The sequence below is a fragment of the Cucurbita pepo genome, chromosome LG10 (genome assembly GCF_002806865.2).
Source record: "Cucurbita pepo subsp. pepo cultivar mu-cu-16 chromosome LG10, ASM280686v2, whole genome shotgun sequence".
NCBI classification, from domain to species: domain Eukaryota; kingdom Viridiplantae; phylum Streptophyta; class Magnoliopsida; order Cucurbitales; family Cucurbitaceae; genus Cucurbita; species Cucurbita pepo.
Genome location: NC_036647.1, coordinates 5,620,361 through 5,640,941, shown reverse-complemented (window position 1 = coordinate 5,640,941; position 20,581 = coordinate 5,620,361). Strand labels below are relative to the sequence as shown.

The following is a 20,581-nucleotide window of genomic DNA, read 5'->3' as shown; positions in this document are numbered from 1 at the left end:
GAATAGAATTGATAGCCAAACACAAACGTTTCCCCCTCCCACATCGGCTAATTTAGGAAATGATTATGGATTTATAAGTGAGGAATACTAACTCTATTGGTGTGAGGCCTTTTGGAGAAGTCCAAAGCAAAGCCACGAGAGCTTATGCTCAAAGTGGACAATATCATACCATTGTGGAGAGTTCTGTTCGTCTAACAATGATATGGACCCTATGGTTTTACTCTTGTGAATAGTGATCAAATAGTGATCATTCTCCCAGTCATAGTCAATTCAAAAATGTGGAGAAAGTAACTTATCATACAATTGTGAAGAGTCGTATTCGTCTAACAATGATATGGACCCTATGGTTTTACTTTTGTGAACAGTGATCATTCTACCGGTCGTAGTCAATTGAATGTGGAGAAAGTAACTTATCAATAAGCCTTGAGACATAATATCAACAAACAAATAAGCATTCATTACAAAATGTTATGCTACAAGCTTCCGATATGTAATAACATATAAAAGATAGGGCGGAGTATAGTACCTCATACTCTAAGGAGAAGCCTCCAACAGTCCCGCGTTATATAATTGATCGGTACCAGACTGTTGTTGCGCTTCTTCTCGACATTGTTGTTCTGCTTGTGGTAGCTGTCTATGTTGCTGCTCGCCTTGCCAGGTCCAGACAATGTCCTTCAGGGCGGGTCTTATATCGTCTTTCATTAACTTATGATATTCCAGAGTATCTCCGTTTGACTTCTTCATTTCGACAATATGGAATGATGGGGTGACCTCGAAAATCTCTGCATCAATACATACAGCTCCTTTTCGACCTTCCTTGCACCCTTCGATCTTCAGTACGCCTTTGTCTTTCTTCTTGATTTTCAATTTCAGGCACTTTGCAATGTCTTGCAGTTTAGAGATGATGGTGGAAGCCGACTTGTTCGATGTGAATCTTACTTCTTTCTTTTGATTAGTCTCCTCGAACAATCCTGACAAATCGAAACCTGATGACAAGGAGATTATGTCGAACGCGTTCATATTCAATGGCTTTCCCACTTCTTGCTTCAGCTCTCTGACAGAATCCCTGCCCTCGGTCATAGACACGAAAATTGTATCGACATCCAAAGGAGCAACTTCTTTCACGTCTTCGGTATTAATTTTTGGTTTCACACTCTCCCTCCTTAACCAAGAACTTCCCATTATTTTGGCAATAGTAATCCTGGTATTTGGGTTAGGATCCAAAATCTTTGACAACAGCTTGCGCACCTCTGGAGCAAACCAGTTGGGGAATTTAAATTCTCCTTTCCCAATCTTCTTATACATCTCCATTAGATTAGAATCATGGAATGGGAGATAACCAGCCAATAGAACGAATAAAATCACTCCACATGACCAAATATCAGCTTTGCATCCATCATAACCTCTCCTGTTAATGACTTCTGGAGCAACATAAGCAGGGGTTCCACAGGTAGTATGGAGCAATCCATCTTGGCGTTTAGATTCGGCAAGAGCACTCAACCCAAAATCAGAAACCTTCAAGTTACCATGTTCATCCAACAGTAAGTTTTCCGGTTTCAAATCTCGATGGCATATTCCTCTACTGTGGCAATAATCGACAGCACTGATCAGCTGCCAAAAATATTTCCGTGCAACAGCTTCTTTAAGCTTTCCTTTGGATACCTTGTTGAATAGCTCACCCCCTTTGACATATTCCATGACAAAGTAAATTTTAGTTTTGGTTGCCATAACCTCATATAGCTCAACTACGTTGGGATGCTTAACTAATCTCATGACAGAGATCTCCCTCTTGATCTGATCGATCATCCCAACCTTCAAGATCTTCTCCTTGTCGATAACTTTAATAGCCACACTCACACCAGTTTTAATGTCCCTAGCATGGTAAACCTTGGCAAAGGTTCCCTGCCCCAGAAGCCTTCCTAATTCATAACGTTGCATCAAGATAGCCCCTTTGTTCTCCATGACAAACGTACTTAACTAAAAAAAAATAGTAACAGCTACTGCCACTGGACAGAATAATCAGTCAAGTAATATTTAAACATAAACTCAACCATCTTTATCATCCCTGTGCTTGATTACAGGTTCTCTTGCATTGAAAGCTGCCGTGGCCATTTGGCATCCCAAGCTGTAAGGTTGACGAATTAAATAACCAATTTCATGAAGCACGTAACAAGGCATCCACGATGGTTGAATAACCTCATCAACCTCAGAGAAGAAAGCCTCGACTTGCATACACATGTTTCAGCATTCCCAGGTGACTTTAATCAAACTGCTGAAAATGAAGCAAGTCAGATAGAATTCCTCTTTAAGGCTGAAATTAAAATTGAGAATCACAGACGTTTATCTAACATTCTTATGAATTATATTTAAATACCTATTTGACATTGATATAACTGAATAAAAGCCCAAGGTAATCATATAGAAAACATGGAATATGAATATATGAATCATCCAATTCCATAAAATACAGTCAATACATCTGAAGAATAGATAACAGCTTCCCAGGTTTGAATAAATGTCAGATAAAAGGTTTCTATTCTAACTCATAAGAGTCATTTATAAATCTCGCGGTCTGAAATACAAATCAAACAGCGAAGCCAACTAGCAATCGCAACACGATCCAGCACAAAATTTAGTCATTGGATGCAAGCAGAGGAAAATATTAACCTAGAGAATTCTCGTCTTGCAAGAACAAGGTTACACAGTCACATATTTCTTCCTCCAATTAATGATGGAAAATATTGGACAGATAAATAAATTTAAACCCAAATTAGCACGTACCATCAGTGATGCGCACAAATCGAGAGAACAAACAAGCGGTGGAATGAAATTCGACAACAGAAAAGAGGAAAGACATACAAGACATACAAGAACAAGAAAAAACGAGTCGATTCATATCTTCACCATCACATACCACAAATCCGAGTGAAACGGAAGAATTTCTCTATCGAATATAATATCAAAGCCGTAATGGTCAATACACAGTGACTTGAACAAATCACGAAATTCATATCCTCTCATTCTCCGAAACCAAACAGAATCGAACATAAAAAAGAAACAGAAGCTTTGATTCACAACCTCATCATCACAAATCGAAAATCAGAGCTCAGTGCCTAATAACTAAATGAACAAAGAGAAAATCGACACCAAAATAAATCTAATTACAGCGTAAAAAAATGAACAAGAATTCCATTCGCTTACCAAGAAATCGAAGAGGAATCGAGAAGAATCTGATGAAATTAGCTGCAAAACAGCTAGAAGATTGAGAATGTACGCAATGGAGCTTCAGCGAAATCTCGAAAACCCGAACCCTGAACGCAACCACAAATTGGATTTGGCCGCTCGCTCTCTCTCCATTTTAAGAACGGTGGTCCTCCGGAAGATACCAAAACCGTCGAATATCTTATCAAATTTACTGAAAGGCCCTCTAATGTTCACCAAATTACAGATTCTGCCATTTCCTTCATTATTTGAATTCTGTGGCGGTGATGACGTTTAAATCTTTACATGGAAATAATTAATACATATTTCTGTACTTCCAACGGAAAAATTAAGAAAAATTATTATTTTGTCTGAAATAATTATAGAAACAAATACTAATTAATCAAATTTTATTTTTACATTTAAAAATAATAATTTAAAGTATGTCTAGAGAATTCAAATTCTTTCTAAAAAATCTTAATAAAGAATTGAAAATTCTCAAAATTTGTGATAATAAATAAAAGTTATATATTTATAATTCATAAAATCATTTTTGTACAGCCATACAAATTTATTTTTTTAAATAATTTTGAAAAATATAAGATATAAGTACTTTTTATTTAACAGCTAACATAATTATCAAATTGTGAAAATAATTTAATATATAAGATTAATTAAATATTATTAAAATAGAAACAAAAATTATCAATTTAAACATAATTCAATTAATGAAGCTAGTAAGTTTTTTTTTTTTTTTAAGATTAAATTTATAATTTATTGAGTAATATTTTAATTTATTGTTATAATAATTGAAAAATTATATGGGTTTAACAACATTAAATATTAATTAATAACAAAAATTAGAGCTTAAAATGAGAGACAAAATACTTGGCAAAGAAGATACGAGACTGTGGGGTACGTACTTGATTGGCTGTGACCTAACTCCCTGACCCGCACCAATCACGGAACGACAAGTAGGACAGTGATGCATCCAAGCTCCAAGTCGGACTGCCCACCGCATCGCCGTCGCATTCGGTAACAGCCGCCGCCCCAGTTCCAGCCACACGCGTCACTTTTTTAGTTGTTTACTGGTGGCGTCTTTAGAATGGTCACTTTACTTCAATACCCTCCACGGCAAGTTTTCTAAGAATTGCGTGGCTTATAGAGGTTGATTAAATTATTTATTTATGTAAATATAAATTGAGCCATAAATTTAATCTATTCAACTTTAAAATTAAATTCATCAACTAAAAATAAAATTTTTACATCATTTTAACCTAACACGTACTTTTTATCAATCCATCCGGCTCAGTCGCACCACCCGAGGTGCGAGTCACCCGAGAAGCAAGCTATTACACCGAGCGGCTAAAGATATAGAGAGTTGAGGAGCTAAGCTGTATATAGGATCAAAGAAAGGGTCAGGCTCCCAGTGGAGCAGAGGAGACGGTTAGGATAACGAACTTGAAATGCGGAGCCCGAGCGACCAACAACACGTCTTTAATTATTGCCTTTTTCTCATCATCTCACGTTATTATTTATTCCCATAATCCAAAGTTCAAACGGCTAAATGACAGCAAACCACAAGGGTTAAAAAGCAAGAGAACATCAACTTCCAATTCAAGCAAAGCATCAAAATTCCAGGGCTTAGACAAGACTTTGGAAGTTTCAATACACTTACTCATTCAATCAACAATTCGAACTGAACAGCCACAAACAAAGTAGAATGATTCTTTACTCAATATTGCAACAGCCAACAGCCAATCATACATATCCACATATCAATGTACATGATAACACAGACCATCCATGGGAAAAGATTGTATCATATTAGATTCACAAGAAGACAGAGAGGGGCAAAGAAAAAGTAACTTCCTTACCCGTTTTCGTTCTGACATGACATGTAGATCCCCCCGTTGTGTTTGGTGTGCGAGTTCAAGCGTCGGCAAGCGAAGACACAGTTCCAACAGATGATATGGCCTTGTCACCACCAGCTATGCCCGGACAAGCATGAATTGCTTTGCAAATATCTGTTTGTTCTAGAATTTTCTCCGAGTTGGCTAGGATCAGAGGCCCATATTCAAATACCAGTTTCTTGCACTGCTCAACGATGGAAAATGTCGCAATGTTAGAGTAACATATTGATCATTGATTGACATGCAGTCGGAGTCGATTGTCTCATGTCAATTATTGATGGGTTAAATGATATGGTTCTTTGGGTGATAGTTTGTGTGAGAAATTGTAAGCATGATTGGAAGAGAGAATCACAGTGATAAAGCTAGTTTCTACTAACAATAACCAAATATATACATACATACATACATACATATATATATATATATATAATAATGGAAAGCTGAAGGTAAAGATTTGGGGATATTTAGAAATAATATCAGGAGTCCTATGTTCAAGCCTTCCTCGTGGAAGGCTTAATATGGTCTAATGGTTCTCTAGACTTTGAAAGTAACTAATAGATTAGGAACTTTCAATTTTACATGAAATTTAAAGCTGTTAAAAATGTTATTGAACAATGTATGATCTTTTAATTAATGAATCTATTACACAAATTTGATTTTTGTGTATAATAAAATATTAAACTATTAATTTTGTGTCTAATAGATCGTACCTGAGCAATTAAAAAGCATGTTTGGGCAAAGCCCACCTACCGAGCCTCACTTCAAAGAAGCAAGACGCCTTCACTAAGGCACATGCTTTAGCGCCCTTTTCCAATAATCCTCTTTTCTCTAACTAATATTGTGAGATCCCACATCAGTTGAAAAGGGAAAAGAAGCATTTCTTATTAGGGTGTGGAAACCTCTTCCTAGTAGACGCATTTTAAAACCATGAGGCTGACAACAATACATAGGATACATAAATGTAAAAGAAAGACAGAATGACTTCGGAACTTGAAATTGATAAAGATGGGGAATAGACATAGAGACATGAACCATATTTGCTTTTTACTATTCTCAAACAGAACAACCATAAAATACTGTAAGCATTGACTTCAAAATTTCTCCATACCTCTTTTGCACGTTTCCCCAAAGAGTCGCATATATTCAAAAGCGCCTGGAGTATCTCTACCTGTTACACAGAAAGCAAAGCAGTATGTTTCGAAGATTCAGTACACAAGACATATCCCCCTAGTTCATAGCCAAGAGAATGCAACACGTTCACAAACAAAAAAAAAATTCTAAGAAACTACCATCCTCCAGAGATATATATATATATATATATATATATATATATATGTATGTATGTATGTATATATACATGTGTTTATTAACAACTATAGAACTTTTGGTAAGTTTTGACACTACCATGAATACATATATGTAATTCAATTACCCTTGTGCATATTACCAATCACTATTTTCAAGTTGCAGATTGTCTCCATCTATGTTTTTTCAAACACCATAATAGACTTCCATTGTAAGCATTGTTGGATGAAAGTCCCACGTCGGCTAATTTAGGGAATTATCATAGGTTTATAATCAAGGAATACTATCTCCATTGGGGTGAGGCCTTTCGGGGAAGCCCAAAGCAAAGCCATGAGAGCTTATGCTCAAAGTGGACAATATCATACCATTGTGGAGAGTTGCGTTCATCTAATATGGTATCAGAGTCATGTCCTAAACTTAGACCTGCCAATAGAATCCTCAAATATCAAACAAAAGTATTGTGAGCCTCGAATGCATAGTAAAAAATGACTAAGACTTCAAAAGAAAAAGGAGTCGATTAAGGGGAAATGTACTTTGTTCGAGGGAAGGTGTTGGATGAAAGTCCCACATCGGCTAATTTAGGGAATGATCATGGGTTTATAATCAAGGAATACTATCTCCATTGGGGTGAGGCCTTTTTGGGGAAGCCCAAAGCAAAGCCACGAGAGCTTATGCTCAAAGTGGACAATATCATACCATTGTACAGAGTCGTGTTCATCTAACAAGCATATCTAGCAGAATGTGTAATATCAAACCTGTGTGTCAGGATCTTTCAACTTATCCAATATTTTTGAAATGGTCTGATGACAGAATTCACAGCTATGTTCCTGAATCTGCGAGGAGATTACTGTAACTTGCTCACAGAATCGGACTGGCAGATGCTAGCAGGTTCAATTGAGGAAGCCTCTGAGAAGAAGAGAGGAACATAGCTGTCTACCAGACTGACGCACTGAAAGTTGATTCAAGGATAACATAATATTAATAACAGCAAATTATATTCGTTCTGTCCCTAATAGATACTAATAGAATTGGCTAGAAATCGATAAAGGTTTTCTTCATTTTCAAAAACACACTTATGCAGATTCATGTAATGAAAAGCTGTATGAGTAACGTGCAGTCATACCCCCTCCTTGAACAAACCCACCACAGCACAGGTTTGTCGGAGAATACGAATAATCTCACTCTGGGTCTGGTTTTCTGCAAGATACTCAACTGCCTGACTGACCAAGCTCTCACAAAGTTCACATACCTTCGGCTTGCTGGAAGCTTCAGATAAAGCCTCAACGTCCTTCCCTTGCTTCAGGTAGCTTAACTCAGAATCTGAAAAGGCAGAAATGGTAACTACTCTGGCGATAAAATATCATTCGAAACAGCATATTGAATGCGTTTTCAAAATGAAAATCATCTTCACACGATGCTTATATTTGTTGGAATTCTAAAAGACGAGTACTCGTAAAAGGACTGGAAATCAGGATACATAACCAGAACCATTGAATTATACATCATTTAGTCTCTAGAGTTTAGACTATCTTATAATTCTGTTCCAAAGCTTTTAGAAGTTTCAACTTCATCCTTTATATATTAGTTTTTTCAATCACAGATTTGCCATCACATTAAAATTTATGGAGAAAATGATATAGCATAAAATAGATTTTGTTCATTGAGTTGGAAATTCTCCATTTCTTAAATTTAAATTGATGAAATAGACAGATCCACCAAATTAAACAAAAGCTTACTCACTTCTTGTGATTTGACCCATAGTAAGTAACTCTCCCCACCCAGAAATGACTTCTTGTTGTTACATAAATTTTCAATCCATTAAACTTCATGGCAAAATATCCTTAATTTTCCATATAACACAACAATTTTCATCAGGGACGATGAGGACTTGACACGATGAAATCGAGGTTGCAATAAGATCAGAGCCGAAATTGAAACATGTCCTTTGCCAATTCTAAGCAACAACCAGAAACATTGATCAAATTGCCATCTGGTAGTGAAAAAGTAAGCAAAAAGGAATTACCAAATGATTCGAGGTTTCTAGCATCACAATCCCAAGCAGCACCCACCACAAGAAGGAAAACAATTCCAAACCTCAAATCCATAGCGCCTAATTCCTGTAAAGAAAACGAAAAAAATGAACCGATGGTGATTTTACGGTCAACGTTTCTTAATTCATTTAAGGATTTCAATCCAACAAAACATTGAATCTACTGTCGAACAGTGACAATGAAATTAAAAGACATTGCATACAGACGCCAATGAAATAAGGACAAATTACAAATAGAACAAGCGACAGAGGGTTATAAAAGCCATGCGCCGATCATATGCAGGGGCTAAAATTAAGAGAAGCAGTGAAAGGGCGGGGAGAAGAAAAAAACCCCCAAGAAAACGAAGAAAAAGATATCGATTCTCTGAAATTTGAACCACCGATGATCGTAAAATCTTCTTCTGCACACGATTTCTCAGCGCGCAGGATAAAGAATTGTCGATTACCAATAGAATATAAATCAGATTGCAGAGAAATACATACCTCGCTTAGACAGCCAGGCTCTGCTTCCCTGTTCAGAGGCGCCCGAAAGAGACGATAGAATTGATTCCTCTAATGTTGGGTTGAAGCTCGGAGCATTCTATTCAATATGGCTCTTTGCAATTCCTAATTTATAGTTTCAGATTGTATCCAGTTTTTAGAATCTAAAAGTCATCCATCTTTTTTTTTTTTTTGAAGAAGAATATTATATTACAAATAATTTTAACTATGAAAATTATTTAACGTTGTTGTTGTGTTGTTTTTTTGGCTTTTTCTCAGGAGCTTTCCTTCAAGATTTTAAGAGAGGTTTCCACTTCAAGATTTTAAGAGAGGTTTCCACACCCTTATAATGAACGTTTCGTATCCCTCTCCAATTGATGTCGGCTCTTCCGAGCTTCCCCTCAAGGTTTTAAAATGCATTTCCCTCTCTAAAAGAGGTTTCCACACCCTTACAATGAACGTTTCGTATCCCTCTCCAATTGATGTCGGCTCTTTCGAGCTTCCCCTCAAAGTTTTAAAATGCATTTGATAGGGAGAGGTTTCCACACTATTATAACCAATGTTTCGTTTCCTTCTTCAACCGTTGTAGGATCTCATAATTCACCCTCCTTTAACCGATGTAGGATCTCACAATTCACCCTCCTTCAGGGCCTAGCGTACTATCTGGTACTCGTTCTTCTCTCCAATCGATATGGGATGTCACAATACACTCCCCCCCTTCGGAACTCAGCGTCCTGGCACACAGCCCAATGTCTGGCTCTGATACCATTTGTAACAGCCCAAGCCCACTACTAACAGATATTGTCATTTTTCGGCTTTCTCTTCTGAACTTCCGCTCAAAATTTTAAAATGCATATGTTAAGAAAAGACTTCCACACCTTGATAATAAATGTTTCATTCTTCTCTTCAACCAATATAGGATCTCACATGAATTGGACAAATATGTATCCCTTCAACAAAGCTGAAATGGCAAGAACTCTAAAGCTGAAATGGCAAGAACTCTAAAAACTGCATTTCAGCTGTGATCTTTGCACTGAGGTAATAACAATCCTTAAGGATCAAGTACAAGATATAACAACACATACAAAATATATAAGGCACAGCCATCTACAAACTATCCAAAATATAAACAACATCCTAAAGTAAGACCTAACAAGGGGAGAGAAGATACAAGAGAAAGTACTCAGAGACCAGCTATGGATGATGATCTTTTGATCAAACTTAGACTAAACTAGCTGGTTACTTCTTAACAACTGCAGCTTTCTTCTTCCTTTTACTCCGTTTCGCCAACAGCAGAGTAAACCGAGCGAATCCCGACTTCTTTCGTTTTCCAAATGTCTGCTTCTGGCTATTTTCAGCCTTCTTTAAGGAGGAAACATCACCACTTTGTTTGCTGAGCATCTGACCAAGTGACATCTTTCTCTTAACTGAGCTTTTCTCAGGGAGAGTTGGCGTTTCGAATTCGTCGGGAGGTAGTAGCTTCCTGCTTAGTATCTGTCCTATCGAAAGAGTTGGCTTCAAGACAGGCGTTGGTTCATCACTGACCATGCTCACTTCATTCACATCAAGTATCCTAGAATCTCTTTTAAAGTGAGAAGGACAAGCATTCTTAAACTTGGTAGAGCTTTGAACCGTACGCCGTTTCTGACCGTGCTCTGACCTCCATTTGCGAAGCGCTTCTTCGACTGCTAGCTTTCCCTGATTTGCATCATCCACCCTGCTCATAGCGGCTTCCAATACCCTTTTACTCGTTTCGAGTTCTTCAGAAGCTTTCTCTGCCTGATTCAAGACGTCCATTTTTGATGTGTTAGCAGCTTCAACTAGTTGCATCATGTCTGTAACTCTCTTTCTGCATTGTTCCTTAGCTTCACAAGCTTTAAGAGTAAGAGTAGAATATTCCTCCGACGAAAGAGTTACGCTTTCGTCTCCACGAGTTAGTGAAAAATCACTCGATGGATTTCCGTGCTTTGTCAAGATTATGATATCAGAGAGAGCAACAGCTTCTGCTGCTCTAGCAGCTTCCTTCATTTTCCTGGCTGCAACCAACTTGACTTGAGCTGTTTTTAGCATGGCCTTGTTCTGTTCAATCTCAAATTCTGTTCTTGAAACTTCTAGTGTGGCTACTTCCCTCATTTTCTTAAACTTTTCGGCCTCGGAACATAATTCTTGCAGCTCCTTTGAATTCTCTAGAGGGTTATCTGGAAACCCTTTTGCCTCAGCATCTTTTAGCACTTGTAACTTCAGTTTTGTTTGGTTTAGCTCTTCCTCAAGGGCAGATATATTAGACGAATTCTGAGCTAACCTCTCTCGAGTTTTCTCGAGTCCAGTTCTTTCTTTCTCTAATTTCTTGTTAAAATATTCAACAGAAGCTCGAATATCAGCAATTTCACCAGTCGTCCTAGTAAGATTTAGCTTGGCCTGTTCTAGTTCCATAAGAATTAAACCAGGTGCTGGAGGGGATATTTGCACATTCTGACCTTGACCGTCGGGCCCGACGTTTTCGTTAACTGCTTCTTTAGCAGCAGTTACATTCATATCACCTCTCGTCGCTTCCCGAGTCGCACTAACTTCAAATGCTTCTTTCTGCAGCTTCTGTTTCAAATCTTCCACAATCTTCTTGGTCGCTTCGAGTTCTTTTAAGACTTCCAGGGTCTCCCTTTCCTTGACAATCAATTCACTCTCCATGTTCTTTGCCTGCTTCTCCAGTATTGTAATGTCAATGTCGACCTCGTCCTTATCATGCTAATGATGAAGAAGAAAAAAGACATACCAGATTGATTAGCAAACAAGTCATGGTACAGTTAATTCTAAATTAGTAAGAATCAACCCTAGTGTCACAATCGTACTTTTCTTAGCTGCGAACTTTTACGATTGTGCGTCACTCACTCCCAATACTGAGTTAGTCAAGCCAATTTGGGATCGTGTCGCCTACAGAAGGGCAACATATGCTCAAGCCTCTAACCCCTTTTTGAGAAGAAGGTTTTAGAAAACGGGGCAGAGAAATTTGCAAAAGGGGAGAGGCCCCTTTTGGAGGAGAAGGTTTTAGAAAACGGGGTAGAGAAATTTTCGAAAGGGGAGTTTGAAAACAAGGTTGAAAGAAAGATTGAAAGCAACATTATATAACTACAAGCAAAAGGGCAACACAATGGCTTGAATAGCATATAACTTTCAGGGTAAGGAGAATTTGAAAACTAGACGCATCCCCCTATAGTACATTTTGAGGCAATTCAGGTCTGGCAGGCCTAGGTGTGATATCGTCAAATCGTCATACAAAATCTAGGTAGGAGGAGTTGACGACTGGTCACATCCCCCTATATTACATTCTGGGGTATTTCATATCTACCTGTCGTAGACATGATTTTGCCGAAACATCAAAAATTTAGAAAATACATCATGAAAGCAGTGAAGGAAAGAAATAAAGTGATACAAGGCAAGGGTTTTGGCATGCAATGGGCATGCGATCATGGGCAACACGCCTTAGACAAGTATCACCATGACATCCGGCAACATAAACTTAAGAGAAACAATAGAGGGATTAAGAAGCCTAGGTTTTCAAACCTAGTTTAGGGAATCCTAAGGAAAATCATGTAAGGGAGTAGATTTAGGAAGTGCAGAAACTTATAGGTTTGTTCAACTAACTCAAGGCTCGACAAATGCCCGAGACAAACATGGGTTGGGTTTCTTAAGCCAATATGAAACTCAACCAAGCCCAAACTCTCAGCTCAAACACCCATAAGAGTGTCTGTTTGGCATCTTAGGCTTGAAAATGTTAACACTTGGAGGGTTCTGAAAACTTAGTGTGATGAAACCTATGCTTTGAGTCTAAGTTGAGGCAGCATAGGCTTAAGAAAACCATGTCAGAGGTGAATTTGGGGGTGAGAAAGTATTGAAACTCATCGATTTATCCAATAGACTCCAAGCTTGACAAACCCGAGGAACAAACATGAGTTCATCTTTTAAAGCTAAACCCAATCAACCAATTCTGAACCCTCTAGTTTCATAGCTGAAATTGAAATTGGAAACAAAAACTTGAAATGAGGCCTCTAGTTTCATCCTATCTACAAACAGGCCAAAAAACATATAAATAGCTCGAATCAATACCTACAGGACACAACAAAAATAAACCAACAACAAAAAAACAAGAAAAGTCACTATACATAACAATGCCAAAATTTGCAGAGATATTTCTAACACGAGCTCTTGATCGAAATTGTCTATTTAACAAGAGTTCATAGAATCCCAAAATAAACGACATCATTTTCCCTAAACAAAATCTAAATTCAGAGGTGGAAGGAAGAAACCTCATGTTCGGATGGCTGGCTGTGACTGTGGCTGTGACTGTGACCTTGACTGTGAGAGGGTTTCCAAAAGCCGCTTCCACCAAACCTACTGACCGCCTCTTTCACCGATTCGAACGGCGCCGAAGTATCAATCTCCGCCCTAACCCCGCCGTCATTCTCCATATCGCCGCCGCTACCGGTTTTCCCCATTCCGCTTCCCGAACACAAGAATCTCACTGCTCTCAAATCTGCACCCCGGGATGAAACTCTGAATAGAGTTTTTCTGCTGCTACTGCTACAAAACTACCTACATTCTAGAAACGGAGAATACCTTGGGAAGGCAAGATGATGCAGCATTGAAAGCAGAGCTCCAAACTCTTGGTTTATGGTGAAATGAAGAGGAATAAATGGAGGGAAGGAAGAAGGAATGGCGTCTGGTTTGATTCTTGAAGAAGAGGGAAGGCAGAGAGAAAAGCATACGAAGCAGGTACAGAGAAGAAAGTACGGTGCAGTGTGTACAGTCCTTTTGCAGAGCGAGACGAGAGAGACGGAAAACGAAATGGTCGACCTCTCTCTCTCTCTCTCACCCTTCTTTTCTTTACAATTTTGCTGTTTTTCTTTTCCTTTTTCCAATTAGTTCCATTCTCACGTGATTGAAAATCTACCGACTACCACCGTTCGATGGTTGGATCTGATATTATTTGTAACAGTCTAGCGTCTCGTGACTAAACCTGATACTGGAGAAGGTCCCGCCTTATTCCCATTGGTGCCTCGCACGGTCTAGTAAATGGACCAAATATCATTTTGTTGAAGTGTCTGGACCTGATACGTTGAAGGTCTCTCCCTACTTTGATCAATGTCTTACCCTGTCCGGTGACTGGACGTGATATCATTTGTAACAACTCAACATCATGTAACTGGACCTAATACAGAAAAATGCCCCCCGGCTTGTGAATGTACTTCATATCACTTGTAACAACTATGGCATATGGTGACTGTACCTAATATTGGAGCAAGTACTGCTCTATTCCAACTAGTGACTCGCACTGTCTGGTAACTGGACCTGGTATCGTATGTAACAGCTCAACATCTAGTAATTTGATCTAGCAGAGAAGGTCCCGCTTCTACTCTGATTAGTGTCTCGCACTGTCTGGTGACTGGACTTAATACCATTTGTTAGAGAGCCCAACATCTAGTGACCGGACTTTATACCATTTCTAACATCTCAAGTCTCACGATTTTTTAAACACGTTTATTAAGAAGAGATTTACACACCTTTATGTTTTGTTAATAAGTATAATTTTCAACTAAAAAACAAATAAATTACTCAACAATCACCATAAGTTTATTTATATATATATATTTGATATGAACCAAGAGACATCAATCATACAATATACTTCAATGAAATATACTTCAATGAAGATGTGAAGAAAAGGTTGTCAAAATTATCAAAAGATGTTTCAAATCATGCCACATTGAGGAATAATGAAGTTTGATTGTTATAAATTTTGGGTGGGTTACAATTTATAGTAATTTAGAGTTATTGTATTTTAAGACTTTTTATTTACTTTAGATTACATTTACATAATGGTTGATTAATGCCATAAAGTATGAATATTACAACTCTTGGAATGCCTTTAATAGTTTCATTTTTTAGGCTACGTAAAGCCATGTATGTTGTATTTGTAAGTAGACTAGAAGCATTTGTGCTTTTCTTTGGGCAATGGCTAAGTTTCTTTGCAATTCTATGTAATTTAGGTTGAATGTAGAATCATTCAAGCTCGACATAATCAATCTTGCTTGTGGATTGTGGAGTGATTCGAATCTCAAGCAAGTGTTCTTGCGTTGAGATATTTGATCAACAAGAATCATTCAAGCTAGACATGATCGATCTTGCTTGTGGAGTGATTCGAATCTCAAACAATGTTCTTGCCTTGAGATATTCGATCAACAAGGTAATTCGAATCTTATTCCCCTTGTATCGATTCATTTATTTATTTTTGTTAATTACATATTTACTCTCTAAATTTTCATTTTTTTTAATTCACATACATAAATTTAAAATTTATATCCGATAAATCAAATAATTGTTTATGAGGAGCCTATTTACCATAGAATTAAAAATTAAAAAATTTATTAAATATACATTAATGGCCATAATGACGCAATCAGAGCCCAAAAGAGTTGCAATCTACATAGAATTTGGGCTGGCCCAATACAAAGCAAGCATTGAAATGGAAGTTAGTGGGCCTTTAGTTAATAAAACGTGTCGGCCCAATTTAAAAAGATAAGGTTGATTCCCAAAGATCTTGTCGGGTTTTTTCTTCAAAATTTCAAACATTCCCATAATTCATAATGCGACCGTTACGAATATCATCAACAAATTATTTGGTCACAATAAATTATCAGTTAAATATTATTTTTAAAAGTTAAATATAACTAATAAACCAAATAGTAATAATAATAATTTTTCTTTATTATTATTAATTATTTTTTATTATTTGTTTTATGTCAAAACTCTTATAAATAATTTTTAACTATTTGTAAGGTAAATAGATGTTTTAATAATGAAGTAACAACTTGAACGTGCTAATAGGTAATATAATCGTGTTAATATTTTAATAATGAAGCGCTATACGGAGTTCGTCTAGATTATTCTAACTACGAGAACTATTGAACGTAGATATATTGTTTTCGGTCAGATTTTGCACGGTTATGAATTAGTTATGAATTATTTAAATAAAAATCAAATTTAAGCGTTGAAATAGATATGATATTGTTTAATATCGATAATAATTTTAAAGTTGGTAGAGTTTTTTAATCCTTCAACTAATTCATATAAAAATTATATATATTCTTTACCTACTTTTCAACTACAAAACTAAAAATGTCACCATATTTCAAATATTATTATTGATCTTGGTCAATCAATTAAAAAATTATTAAGTCACTCATGAAATATAAATTATTATTTTAAATTCTGATAATTCCATATAATTATTGAATTATATTATTTATTTATTTAGCTGTGTAATCGTGATCTAAATTCAATTATAAGATTAATTATATGAATATAATTATAAATTATGGTTTTGGATTAATTTAGATAATTCTTACTAAATAAGTCGATAATAATAAATAGAGACGATAAAAAAAATTACTCAAATTTATGAAAATGTGATAAATTAATTTTTGTATCGGAATAAATATTTTCTATTTTTTACTATAATAACAAAATAATAATAAAACGCCTTCAAACTAAAAAAAACTTTCGAATAACGCTATATTTTATAAGCACTTTGAAAACATTAATAATTTATTTATTTATTTATTATTATTATTATTATTTAAAATTTGAAATTTATATTTTTAATTTAATTTATTTTCCAAATGTTAATTAATGAATTTGATCATTTTAGATATATAAAATGAAATAATAATAATAATAATAAAAAAGTGTTTTAATTTTTTGTAATTTGAATTATTTATATAAATAAAAAAGAAGAAAGAAAAAGGGGCTTTTTGTAGGTGGGGACCACAGGGGGTGTAGAGAGGCACATATATACAGAGTTGAGGGGACCCTAAACAATGGCCTCCCTCAACAGAACACGCAGAGATCAGATCGCAAATTCAGAGATTCCGTTTCAGAAAACTTACAATTATGCTCTGTGAAACCTCCGATTATCCTCCAAAATCGCTTCAATTCAAGAACAACGACAAATTCTTCTCCAAGCTTCTCACCAGAGAAAGTTCCAGAGCCAATCACTCTTCTAGAATCTACTATGGCGGATTGGCCGGTGCTGTTCCTTTCGTTTGGGAGTCTCAGCCAGGTACGCCTCTTCACCGATTTTCCGATGATCTAACTCCTCCTCTCACTCCTCCTCCTTCTTACTTTTCTCATTCTCTTCAAAAACCGCCAAAAAACCGCTCCAAATCGCTCTCTCTTTTCCATATCTTCTTCAATCACAAGAGGAAACTCGATCTGTTGACGCCGCCGGTTTCCAAATCGGCGTCATTGCCGTCTTCCGGATCGACGTTCGATTCGGCCGTCGGTGCGAAGTTCGCCGGACGCCGTTCGGCGCGGCGGTTTGCGCTTGGAGTCTCGCGTTCGAAGGAGGGAGAGGATGCGGCGGCCTCCGGCTCAGTGCTTTGTTTCGGAATCGGTAGATGAGCGGCGGCGAGATTGACCATCTTCATTAATTCTGAATCTGAATCGGAATCGGAATCGGAATCTTAATCGGAGTAAATCTTTAGAATAATTGTTATGTTCATTTGGTGTATGGTATCGATAAGACCAAAGGGATTGGTTGAAAATTTGTAAAATAATAATAATAATAATAATAAAGTTTTATCTGATCATCTTTTTTAAGACTAATTATTTTTTATTAGAAATTTTTTTTCCCTCGTAAATCTTTTTTACTTTTACTTTTACCATTTTTCTAGAAATTTAATTTTACCATGGATAAAACTTACCTGTGAGTGGGAGATTCTTTCCGAGTGAAAAAAAAACTAAATTATATAAAATATCATTAAACAGTTTAAAAAATATCATTAAACAGTTTAAAAAATATCAATTTTAAAAAATTGACTTAATTTTTTAAAAATACTATTAATATGGAAATAATTAGAAGTTTTTTTTAAAAAATATTCTTTAAACTTTAAATTTTCATTAATATTTAAAAAAATAAAAATAAAAATATATATTTTTCTACATTAATATTTTTAACCTCGAATAAAAAGTTGTAAAAAATAATTATCATTAATATAATCTAAATTCTAAATTCTTTTCACTCTACATTTTTTTATTTAATATATCAATTGTTCTTGCGTCGCCTACGGCCAATCGACGTATGCTCGAGCCTCTGGCCCTGATTCAAGAATAAAGTTTTAGAAAACGGAGGCAAAGAGATTTCGAAAGAGAGTTTTGAAAGCAAGATTTGAGAAATTGGAAACGGTGTTATATTGAGATGTAAGCAAAATGGTAACAATAACAACTTACTGCATATAACTCTCGGGTAGGAAGAAGTTGACAACTAATCATATTCTCCTATAGTACATTTTAGGGCATTTTAGCCCTTGCAAGTGTAGACACGATTTTGGTGAACGGTAATACACCCTCATACTGACACAATATGGAATGGTAAAGACCTATCTAGGATGAAAGCATGTAAAAAGGGTTTGGAACGGGCATGGAACCATGGACAACACGTCGTGGACAAGTAAGACCATGATATCTATCATGCGGCTATTGACAACACGCCTTGGACATGCATGACTATGACATCCTCCCCCACTCAATTGGTTGACGTCCATGTCAACCGACCCAAACAACCAAGACTAGAACATCTGTCATGCGCCCATAAACAACATGATTTGGACAAGCATGATCGTTGAATTATATTCATTTTAACGATAAAAATTACAATTTAATAACAAAAAAAGTTATATATATTCTTAAAATAATATGATAGAAAAATTATAAAATAAGGAAAGGCGAAAGCTTAGAATTTGAGTGAAGCAAAACAAAAGCAAACTAAAAATAAGTAAAATAAATAAATAAGAAAATAAAAACCCAAGAACAAAAAAGTGGCACCAAAGCTACTCAAACCACTAACTATTTATTTTATTCAATATTTTCTCGACAATAAATTAAAATAATATTCATATTGACGTACGACTTCTTTCACTCAAATCATAGTTGTTGTGTAATAGCGAAGTATATTATCTCATTTGATCCGTTATATATTGTCGTCAGCCTCATATTTTGAAAACACATATACTGGAGAGAAATTTTCATATTCTTATCAAATATGTTCGTTTCCCTCTTCAACCAACACAGGACCCACATGTCGAATATTTAAGATTTAAATTTTCGATTTTTAGATTCATACAAAGATTCTTCCTACAATTTTGATGTAAATCCAAGAAAATAGGTATATGTTGCCATCAACATATTTAATTACAAATTGATCCTTTCTAAATTTTCAATATTCAATATTTCAATTAAATACTATTTATGTGAATATGGTAAAAAATTTTAATTTTCGTACTCCAACATATTTGGAAAAAAATTAATAACTTAAAGCTTACAAACTGATTTTAGACTCCATGTGATTTCAAATTTAAAATTTTAATTGGTGTACTTTCAATATATTTTAAAATAATTTCTACAAATATTTATTTTTTTAAATAATAGCATAGTATGAATCTGGCTGATATTGGAAAGTGATTAGAAGACTTGCCATTTGTAGTTGAACTACAATTTATGAATGACTTATTTTCTTCAATTTATATTTAATAGCATTTATTAATAGTGTGTATGAATGCCTCATTTTCTTCATTTTGTGTTTAATAGTATTTATTAGTGATTTGTAGTTGGTGGCCTGAACTTTATTATGTTAGTGTTATGTTTTGGGCCTATTTAAAGGCATGTAATATTTATGTTTGGATGAATTGTTGAATAAAGACAAAACCTTTGTGTTTTCTTGATACCCTTTTGGTGTTATTCTTTCTCAAACCTTGCTTTAGGTTTGATGTTTAAACCGATTCATTGAATTAGTTTTGATCAAGCTAATTCTGGAGTGAATTGTCTTGGTATCTAAGAGTGACCATCATAGATTCCAAGTTCGATCTAAGAGTCATTCATCTTCTAACTAGCTCTTGGTTGGAATCAATCTGTTAAGTTAGCTTTCTCTATGAACGTTTTGCAAGGATTCTAGAAGAACTTCTAGCTTTGCAAATGACAGCATTACAGGCGCTTATTAGGTTCACAATTGTTCTTTTTTATTTGAAAATTATTATTATTTACTCATTTTAATCAAATTAATTATTATTATTTACTAAATTTGTACTAGAATATAATCAAATTAATATTTTAACCTTAAATTCTAATAAATAAGAAACGGTAAAAAAAAAAATAAAAAAAAAAGTATATTTAATAAGTTCTAATTAATTTTTTTTTTTTAAAAAAAACATCCAAGGTGGATTATCCAAAAATGACTTTAAGATGGTAAACGGAAAACCACATTTTAAATTTAAAAGGTATATTTATGCTTTAAAATATAGTACTTCTTGTTGATTTACATATAATATAATATATTATATTATAAATGGTATAATAATAATTATACACGATTTTTTACTAAACACGTTCTGATATGAACCACGACCAAAGAATTTCCATACCTCAAGGTCCAATTACGAGGACGAGAATCAAGAAGCTACAACAAATCTTGTACAGTGATATTCAAGCCATGGTAAGCTCATCAAAGAAAATTTTAGAAAACGATAGAGACCTCTCTTATATGTTGTGCAAAGTTGAGCTTCAACAAAGAGATGCATTAAATGCA

General features: G+C 35.4%; 4 protein-coding genes across 5 annotated transcripts; 1 reads left to right on the top strand and 3 right to left on the bottom strand.

Annotated features, from left to right (window-relative positions):
- Nucleotides 1-397: 397 nt before the first annotated feature.
- LOC111803312 (CBL-interacting protein kinase 18) lies at nucleotides 398-3,400 on the bottom strand. 2 transcript variants are annotated; one of them, XM_023687653.1, is made up of 2 exons: nucleotides 3,202-3,400; nucleotides 398-2,272 (listed from the first exon to the last, which is right to left on the bottom strand). In XM_023687653.1, the coding sequence occupies exon 2, from the start codon at nucleotides 1,960-1,962 to the stop codon at nucleotides 535-537; it is 1,428 nt and encodes a 475-aa protein (XP_023543421.1). In that variant the 5' UTR covers nucleotides 1,963-2,272; nucleotides 3,202-3,400; the 3' UTR covers nucleotides 398-534. The 2 variants fall into 2 exon arrangements, with proteins under 2 accessions (XP_023543421.1, XP_023543420.1); XM_023687652.1 differs by having other exon boundaries at nucleotides 398-2,269.
- A 1,501-nt stretch (nucleotides 3,401-4,901) lies between these two features.
- LOC111803313 lies at nucleotides 4,902-9,086 on the bottom strand. Its single transcript, XM_023687655.1, has 5 exons — nucleotides 8,953-9,086; nucleotides 8,443-8,536; nucleotides 7,543-7,739; nucleotides 6,223-6,282; nucleotides 4,902-5,298 (listed from the first exon to the last, which is right to left on the bottom strand). Exons 2-5 carry the CDS (start codon nucleotides 8,522-8,524, stop codon nucleotides 5,134-5,136), a joined length of 504 nt encoding a protein of 167 aa, XP_023543423.1. The 5' UTR covers nucleotides 8,525-8,536; nucleotides 8,953-9,086; the 3' UTR covers nucleotides 4,902-5,133.
- An 830-nt stretch (nucleotides 9,087-9,916) lies between these two features.
- On the bottom strand, nucleotides 9,917-13,809 carry LOC111803840 (WEB family protein At2g38370-like). The gene is made up of 3 exons (XM_023688430.1): nucleotides 13,561-13,809; nucleotides 13,251-13,477; nucleotides 9,917-11,691 (listed from the first exon to the last, which is right to left on the bottom strand). Exons 2-3 carry the CDS (start codon nucleotides 13,437-13,439, stop codon nucleotides 10,189-10,191), a joined length of 1,692 nt encoding a protein of 563 aa, XP_023544198.1. The 5' UTR covers nucleotides 13,440-13,477; nucleotides 13,561-13,809; the 3' UTR covers nucleotides 9,917-10,188.
- Nucleotides 13,810-16,926: 3,117 nt separating this feature from the next.
- On the top strand, nucleotides 16,927-17,601 carry LOC111803843. Its single transcript, XM_023688433.1, has 2 exons — nucleotides 16,927-17,062; nucleotides 17,203-17,601. Exons 1-2 carry the CDS (start codon nucleotides 17,015-17,017, stop codon nucleotides 17,401-17,403), a joined length of 249 nt encoding a protein of 82 aa, XP_023544201.1. The 5' UTR covers nucleotides 16,927-17,014; the 3' UTR covers nucleotides 17,404-17,601.
- The last annotated feature ends 2,980 nt before the right edge of the window (nucleotides 17,602-20,581 follow it).